The 8,728-nt window shown below is 50.1% G+C and overlaps 1 protein-coding gene and 1 long non-coding RNA gene across 2 annotated transcripts; one reads left to right on the top strand and one right to left on the bottom strand.

Moving 5' to 3' along the window:
• Positions 1-755: 755 nt before the first annotated feature.
• On the bottom strand, positions 756-3,482 carry NEUROG2 (neurogenin 2). Its single transcript, XM_043570273.1, has 2 exons — positions 3,116-3,482; positions 756-2,724 (listed from the first exon to the last, which is right to left on the bottom strand). The coding sequence occupies exon 2, from the start codon at positions 2,721-2,723 to the stop codon at positions 1,905-1,907; it is 819 nt and encodes a 272-aa protein (XP_043426208.1). The 5' UTR covers position 2,724; positions 3,116-3,482; the 3' UTR covers positions 756-1,904.
• A 587-nt stretch (positions 3,483-4,069) lies between these two features.
• Positions 4,070-7,008, top strand: LOC122477351. Its single transcript, XR_006295680.1, has 3 exons — positions 4,070-4,229; positions 5,683-5,761; positions 6,702-7,008. It is a non-coding gene; the product is annotated as an uncharacterized LOC122477351 (long non-coding RNA).
• Positions 7,009-8,728: the final 1,720 nt, after the last annotated feature.

Raw genomic sequence — 8,728 nt, 5'->3', positions numbered from 1 at the left:
TTGACCCATGGTGCTATTCATTTCTGCTTTGGAGATTGAAGTGCAAGTTATAGAGTTTTGTGCTTTGGAGATTAGGAAACCATTTTTGCTTTCTCTTTGAAGAAGTGTTGGCTATGTAATTATTCTAACAAAAAATGAAAGCTGAGCTATTTCCCTTAGATACAATTTATCGCAGCTCACTCTGAGTATTTTTTCTCCAGGAGTTTGCTTTTCAAACCAACAAGCTTGTTAAAGCAGCTAATACAAAATCAGCTTCTGATAATGAATTATAAATACAATACAAATGCTAGAACTGGAAGGGGGCCTTCCTTAGAAGTCATTGTCTAATTCCTACAATTTACAGATAATAATCGAGACTCAAAGTGTAGGCACCACATTTTTATACATTCTAACAAGAAATTTCAACTTCACTATCTCTTTTTAAATCAAGGTTTCTGAACTTTGGAAATTACCGTGATTTAATTATCTTTTAATCCCCACCCCTTTTTTACTGATCTCGTATACTCAGAAATTGATTTCTTAAAAATCAAATTTTGGTTGTATGCAGAGCAACACTCTGATGTCAGTGTTAATGTCTCAAATATGATTCAGCTTCTTGTGATTTCTTAGACCTTATATGTCAGTGAAATTCTACACACAAACACTGATGAAAAATACAAGGACTCTACTCAGTTTGCTATAAGGAGAATTTCACAAAGACACAACACATTCTTCTAAAAACCACATAAGCAGGCAAAAGTTACAACACAGAGAAATTATGAAAATTATATATTTTATTTATAGTTTAATCACAAGAACAATTTTTTTGTTCAAGATGTAAATACATACTAGAATAAACTCTGTAGAATATACAAAAAATACATACTTTTCCCATGAAAAATTTCTTTATAATAAATAGAAGGGAACACGTGTGTGGCTGATCCTGATAATGCTCCGTGTCTGCTTAGGTTTTCAGTCTGTTGATTTATTTTTAATCTCTTGAAAGACTGGGGGAGTTCCTTCTCCCCTAAAAGGTCGAGATAAATAATGCATGAAGCAATCCTCCCTCCTGATTTTTCCCTTTTCCTCCACATTTTTCCTTTTGATAGAGAGTTCAGCCTAAATTTCCACGCTTGCATTCAATCATTACAAAGCCTACAAATTATACAATGACTTCTAACCTGGCCCTCTAACAAAACAACTTTTTCCCCCTTATAAATCATAAGAGACAGATGGCAAAATGGAGAAGAAAAAGGAAAGAGAAGGACGGGACAATAGGCATTGTGACGAATCTGGGAAACAGAACAAAGTGCACATCAGAGAGGGAAAGTTTGGTTTGACAGGTGAAATTCCCACAGCCCGCAGACAGCAATGGGAATAAAGCAGATGCCAGCCATTGCAAATCTGTGGATAATATTATTACCGGTAAAATCATTCAGATGCTAAGATACATTTCTTTCTACTCGACATTAACATCTCTATGTAGAAGCAAAGGTGAAGAGATCAGAGGAACCAGTTGCATTCCCCCTGGGAGATTCACACGCACTGTGCCGGGTCCCTCTGGTGTTACAGAGAGGGGGAGGAGCGTCAGTCCGCTCTGCAAACTCTTTAGACTGGCCACCTTCTTTGCTTCCCAGCATCTTTTTAGCCTTAAGAAACTCCCCCTCCCCCCCCCCAAACTCTACCATCCTCTTTGACAATAAGCTCCATCACACCTTCAATAAATTAGAGACCGTCTGACGGAAGGAAACCCTTGGCCAAGGAATGCAGCAAACAACCCAGGAGTCAGAACGGCTACATCTGCCCTGCGAAATGAGATGGTTTCCAGGGCATAGAAGTGGGGACAGGAGAGGGGTGGGAGGGCTTGGTCCAGGACAGGAAAGGGAACCCACTAAGGCCTGGCGCGGGTAGCAAGGATGGCAGTTCTAGATACAGTCCCTGACTATGGGGAGGTGAGGTGCGTAGCGGTGCTTGTCGGGAGGTGGGGGCTGCCAATAGTCCATGTCAGAACCAGCCGGGCTGGCAGGAGATAAAGTGCAGCTGTAGGGGGAGGTGGAGTTGGAGGACGCCGAGGAGGACGGCGCCGGGCTGTTGGTGCAGCTCCAGGTGGAGGCAGGCGACGGACTGTCTCCGCTGCTGCTCAGGGAGGCGCTAGCGCTTCCCGGACTCAGCAACACGGTCTCGGAAAAGAGCGCCCCCGGCAGGCCTCCGCCGCCACCCCCGCAGTGGTCCGCCAGGCGAAGGGTCTCGGTAAGCGCCCAGATATAATTGTGGGCAAAGCGCAGGGTCTCGATCTTGGTAAGCTTGGCGTCCTCCGGGAACGTGGGGAGTACCTCGCGCAACGCGTCCAGCGCCGCATTGAGGTTGTGCATGCGGTTGCGCTCACGGTTGTTGGCCTTCAGTCTACGGGTCTTCTTGATGCGCTGCACGGTCTCGGCTGTCTTGGCGCCGCGGGAAACGGCCCGCGCCCTGGAGGGACGCCGCTTGCATTCATGCACCAGACCTAGCAGCCGCGCTGGCCGGCAGCCCTCAGCTCCGGCCGACGGGCCGCCCAGCCCCCCGGGCCCTGCCTCGGCCCCAAGCTGCCGTCGCGCCCCTCCCGACGCGCCCAGCTCCTCCTCTTCCTCCTCGTCGGCGCTGGACGACAGCGGGGTGAGGGCAGCCGAGGCGGGGGAGGCCGAGCCGAGCAGGACCAGCACGTCCTCTTCCTCCTTCAACTCCAAGGTCTCGGATTTGACAAACATCCTACCGGGGAGAGTGGGGAGGAAGAAAGAACCAAACGAGATGTAAATACAGAAGCAGAGGCACGTTCTTGGTGCCAGCGGAAAGTACTCCTGCGCGCACCCACTAGGACTGGTTCGGAAGGGCGGCGCCAAGGAGGAACGTAGTTAGGGAGGAGACCCCGCCAGTGCTCTCCAAGCTCAGGAGAGCCCCTCGTTGTGTCCCCGCTGCCAGCCAACAGGGTCCCGCCCTCGGCTGGTCGACCTCGCGGCTGTGTTCCCGCCCGGAAAGAGACAGCAGCCCCTGGGACAAAGATTCTGTGCCTGCAAAGGGTGCTCGGACGTGGTGGAACAGAGTGCCGGAAAAGAGTGCCGGAAACACCCTTCCAAGTTGGAAGACACCGGCGGATACTTACGTAGTTCGCTCCCTCAGTGCGTCTCGGCGAAGCTATTACTTTGGCGTGTGCTGCGATTCTCCGCGCTGCCGGGAGCGCAGCGCTGCGTCCTTCTCTTAACGTGAAAGCGGCGGATCTGGCGCGGCTCCGCGGGGGACCTCTCCGACTGGCGAGTTTGCCAAGAGCCCCGGAGGCCGCGGCGATCCGCCCGGGTCTCGTGTGTTGTGGTGGTGGTGCGTGTCTGTCTGTCAGTCAGTCCTCGGCCGTGCAGCTCCTGGCACGCGACTCCCGGGCACTCCAGTTAAAGCGAAGCTGCTTGTGGTTCAGTGGCTGCGTGTCTGGCACACGACTCTCCTTAAAACCCCTTATATACCACCAAGAAAACAATCAGATCTGCCCCCAGGGCCCCCACCTCCCCCCCAACCCCTGCCGCCGCCTCCTCCTCCCCCCTGTGCAGGCCCCCCTTCTCCCCCGCTTTTCCCTCCCCCGGCTTATTCTTTTCATTGCATTATCATCATTCATTTCTTTCTCTTTCTTCACCCACTTCCCCCCTCCCTGGCCCTGCCATCCATCCTCCTCCTCCCATCGCCCCCCGCCTCTCTTTCCCCCCTTTATCTAATCAGCATAAAATGGTTCTAAAGCTCCTGTTGGAGCTCGAGGCTGCGGTCGGAGCGGCTGAAGCCGCGGTGGCAGCTTCAGCTCAAGCTGCGGCTGTTGTCGCCGCCGCTGCCCATTGTGATTGGTGGCTCGCGCTCGGCTGGAGCGTGCCGCTAATTTATTAATGAATGGAGGTCGCGAGGCGCAGCTGGCCAATCAGGGCGCCCCGGACTCCGGGAGGCCTGCGAGCCACGCGCACCGGAGCCCGCTCCCTTTCAGCAGCTCATTAGGGGCCGGGGCGCCGGGGGCCGTTGGGGAGACGGAGGCTACCTCCCCCCGCCCCCGTCCTTGCGGCCGCACCCCACCCCCAGCCCCGGCGCGCGCTCGCTCACCGCACCAGGCGCTGTCCGGCCTCTCAGCTCCCGGACGTTGAGCTCCGAGGAATTAGTTAATGGGGGTCAGAATCTCGGGGAAAGCAGCAACCCTTTGGTGCTACCCGGCGTCTCTTGGCAAAGCCTCTTAGGAGCTGTACCAAATAGTAAATGGTTTTAAAACGCATTCATTTGGTCAAGGGAGGAGTGGGGTGTGGGTGGCGAGTTGTGGGCACATGGTGGGCAAACGTGTTTAGGTTCCAGAGAGAACGGCGTAGAAGGGTGAAGAAAGAGGACGTTGGAAGGTTCATCGAGGCGTCTCCTAGAAGGGGAGATCCAGTGCGGGAGCAGTAGATGGGCTTTTAGAGGATGTGAGAATAAACGCACTCACAGGTTAAAGCTAAAACCCTCCTCATTTTGCCGGTGACAAACGGAGTCTCCGGGAACCGACACAGGTTCTGTCTGTTCGTTTGCTTTGTTTTGTTTGTTTTGTTTTGGGGTTTAACCCCGGTTTACGGCAGAGCCAGACAACAAGGTGGCTTCCTTGCAAGGGTGGGAGCCAGCGGAGTGGGAGGAGCGGCCGACCTGCAGCGCCTGTGAGCGCCTGGGCTGAGCTGACATTTCCGTGACCTCTGCTCCGCGCTGGGGGGCGTTGTAGGGACAAGGGGCCCGTCCTCCCGATACTCGGCGCTTTTCAACGGGAAAATAGAGCCGAGGGCTACTGGACTTCGGAGGGAACTTGTTCTGAATTGCTCGTCGGCCCTCCCTCTCTCCTCCTCCCCCACGCTCACGCCCACCCTCTTGTCGCCTTGACTGACTTTTCTTAGAGACAGAACCAGAGTCCCTAGCAGTGTGTGTGCCGGATGGAGCGTTAGACCGTGCCAGAGTAGCTGACAAGAATCTGGACTGCGGTAGATAGGAGAGGAGTCCCTTGAGTTCCCTTTTGCAAATTCAGTTTAAGCAAGGCGTATTTGGAATGGTGGAAGTTGAAAAGTGACAAGAGAGAAAAGATTCTTGTCTGCAGTTCTCTGTGTCACTCAGGTTGTAGGAATTGGAAACACTTATTTCAGAGAAGGGCATGATGAAAGCGGTTGTTAGTGTTTTGGCATGGTTTCAATTTGTTTAATGCTTTCTGCATGGAGTAACTGCAGGCTTGGAAGGTGCAAAGTAAAGAAAATGAAAATTAGAATCCCGTGAAAGAGACTTTTGCCCACTGCAGCCCTCCAACCTCCAGACTCCCTTCTGTCTTGAAATGATTTGAAAACTGCCTCAATTTTCACTTTGCTCGTTGATATTTGTGTTTTGCCTCTCTTCCCCTTGGAAAGAGCAAGTTCCCTACGCTTAAAAGCATTATTTCTCCAGATGCCCCCTCAATCTTTTCAGAACAGCTTGATTTCATGTGTTAGCAGTGCAAACATTTATAAAGAAGAGAGACACTTTCAGTCTCCAGAATACAGCATCTGCCTCTCTCACACTTCTTCGGGTCTCTGATTCTGGATCATGAGCGTACAGAATCAGAACTTCATAAAAGAGTTTGATCAAGCAGAAGATAGGTCAGTAGTAAAAGTTACCAGAAGTGCTTTACCATGGTTGCATGTATATCTTAACATTATTTTGCAGGTGATGCTCACCGATACCAAACAAGTGAATACTCTTCACAGTCCCTCTAAAAGAAAGCCTTCAAAGTCATGGCTAGCAGGTAAAGATTGAAGGAACACAGGAACACTGCAGTGGATGCAAGATTTTTGTGTTAATTTGAGTGAAACAGAGGATGAGAAGGCTGGGTTCTGAGGAAATGATCAAAGACTGCTAAAAGAAATACTGGGATGATGGGAGGAACCACGCACGGAGTGTCAGTCTTTAGATAGATACATCTCATGTAGGAGTTGCCCGCAAAGAATGACAAGCCAATTGATTAATGTATCAGAAAGCAAAGGAAGGTTTATTTCGGTATCAGTAGAAACGTACCCTTTGGACAGGTTGTTGTAAAATTTTGGTTTGGCTAGAAAGTGCTGGGTTGATACGATAAAATATATTTGGGTGAAGAACAGAATCAGAATCCAGTTAAGAAGAAGCTTAAAGGAAAATCTGGTAAATCTTATATAACTCTACACAGAGATCCAACTGGGTCTAATGCTTAGTGCTAGTGAAACACACAATGGATTTCTTTAGTTGATTGTTAACAGCATTTGGGTGTCTGACTTCCCAGCTTTTATGTTCTCCCAGGTTTTATGTTTTTATGATGCACCGAAGGGGTGCATGCTTTCTCTTGTCAAAATCCAAACTTTCTACACCGTAAGAAGTTAATAATACATATTTAAGCATGTTCTGTGCAGATATTTAGTAAAGATAAAATATCATGAGGGTAAACTGCCCATTTTGGATTCCAGAAACTTCCTTCAAAAGGAAAAATTCTGTGGAGAAACTTAAGGTTTCAAACATAGACGTAAATCAGCTTCTAATCTTTATAAATATAAGGATATCATGGAGTTCATAGAATTTTATCTTTAAAATAAGGGCTTCTTTGGGTGTATGCAGTGGTGTATCTTAGATTACTGTGCAAAGTACAGAGTTTTTAAAAATCACCCTTTATATCATCTTGGAATTCTAAGAATTTTGGTTGTATGTTTGTGTTATAGTTTTCAAGAGAATCGTCACTCAGTAATAGAGCACTTCTGGAAATATTTCCCACTATGAAGAATATTATTTTTAAAAAGAAAAGAAAAGAAACAACCCAAGAACAGTCTAACAACGCTAGTGAAGTCCAGAAACCAACCATTCACACTCAGTTGCAGAATTCTTTTTGTTCAGCATTTTGCTCAGTTTTGCTGAAAGAAAAGAGATTTTAATTTGTACTCAGATGTGCGAAGACGTGACCGACGCCAAATATCCTTAGCTGGACTCTTCTAGCACTCTTTTAACTTAAATAAATTCAAGAGGCACTTGTGTGGTCTAAAAGATTGTCCAGATGAAACGAGGCTGAAATGTTATGCGAAGGGGGAGGGGAGCGCGTGAATAGCATCAGTGAGGACGGTGACCGAGGGCCGCTCCTGTCCACTGCGTGAACTGTCCTGAAGGGTCAAACTGTTCATCTTCAGCCCTTCTTTCAGTGTGCAATCCTACTTTAAGAGAACAAAAGCTCAAAGCAGGCAGTTATCAAGAGATGGGAGCACAATGATTTAAACTCATCCCTAAGCCTTCGAAAGAAAGGGGGTCGAATCGTGTAGCGAGAGAAAAGTGAAGTAAGGGGAGGGGTGAGAGGGTGGAGATCTTTAGAAAGTCTTTGTTGCCTCTAAGAAGCTTGAACTTTGAGGCGACCCAAAAGCCCTAAAGTTTAGGGTAGGTGTTGCTGTGGGGCCATAGGCTACATCCCATCCACACTTCGACCTCACAAGTGGCCAAAGAGGGCAAATGGTCTCCTCCCCAAACTCACGCTGCTGCAGGTGAATGCGGGGGTGAGGGTGGGCGGGGAGGCCGCGAGGGAGGGCTCTTTTCCCAGAGTGCAGGAGGAAAAATTTGCCTGCCCAGCGAGCCTGTCCCCCAATTCCCAGTAAACCACCCTGCCTGCAAGGAGAGGGAGCGTCTACACCCTGCTAAAAGGATAGGGTGCCTTGCCTGCCAAAGGGATTTTATAGCCTAATGGCCTAATCCCCCGAGGGAGCGCTCAGAAAGGGGTAAAGAATGAGAGAAAAAGTTAGCCAATCCTGAAAATCGTTAGTTCTTCACTGGGGGCTGCAAACGCCGTTTCCAGGGCCGAGGAGGCCGGGCTGGAAAAGGTTAGCTTTCCTCGCCGAGGACTCCTCGCGCTGCCAGAGTTCGTTATTTGTGACGACAAGCGCTGGCAGCTAGTGTGAGCTCGGGTATATTGGCGGTCCCCTTCCGGGGGAAAAAAAAGAAAAAACAAAACAAAACTATGTGAAATCACGCCCCACTTTCGTCCTGGACCCCTGCATGGAATTCCCAGTCTTCCCCGGCTTTCCCCTCGGATCCTGTCCGGGGAGGACTGGGCATCACCCTCGTACTGGAGAGGTGCAAGCTAGGAGCTTCACCGCGCCAGCGCCCCCGCCCCTCTCTTCCATAAACTGGTAGTCGCGGAGAAATCGACGGGAGGAGATCAGGGCAGGGTAGACCATCTCCCCACCCGACCGACCCTACCCTACTCCCTGTCGGAGCCCCATTCCCGAGATCCTCGCTCCAAGCCCGCACAAAGTGCGTTGGTCCCTCAAGCCAAATATTCAGGGAACCCATCTTGACGCACGAGGTCGTCTTGAAGGCGGAGAGATCTGCCCGGCAAGCGAGGGCAGGCTCCCTTTCTTCCGCCCGGACCCTAACCCTGTCCCCATCAGCTCTGGAAAGGCAGTGCCCTACAGGCTTCTCCTCACTCCTTAAACGACCCAAGTGCCCCTTTGCTTTCCCAGGAAGGAAAAGAAATCCCTGTTAGAAGATTTTGCCAATCCACGCCAGCTTTCTGATTGTTTTCTTCAGGTAAGAGGAAAAGAACAGCCGGCGCGTGAATGGGGACCTGGGGGCCCACTAGTGAAAGAAGGCTCCCCCACCCTAACCCTCCGTGCCTGCAAAAAGGGACATTGGCTATCCAGGGGAAAGTGCAAGAAAGAGAGCACTAATCGCTGAACCAGGAGACAAACACGATTACCAGCTCCGAGCC

The sequence above is a fragment of the Prionailurus bengalensis genome, chromosome B1, assembly GCF_016509475.1.
Source record: "Prionailurus bengalensis isolate Pbe53 chromosome B1, Fcat_Pben_1.1_paternal_pri, whole genome shotgun sequence".
In the NCBI taxonomy this organism is placed as follows: Eukaryota; Metazoa; Chordata; class Mammalia; order Carnivora; family Felidae; genus Prionailurus; species Prionailurus bengalensis.
Note: the sequence above shows the minus strand (reverse complement) of the source record. Positions and strands in the feature narration are given on the sequence as shown.

Bases quoted from the DNA above. Each gene is read 5' to 3' on its own strand.
- NEUROG2 (XM_043570273.1), bottom strand. From the start codon at position 2,723: ATGTTTGTCAAATCCGAGACCTTGGAGTTGAAGGAGGAAGAGGACGTG.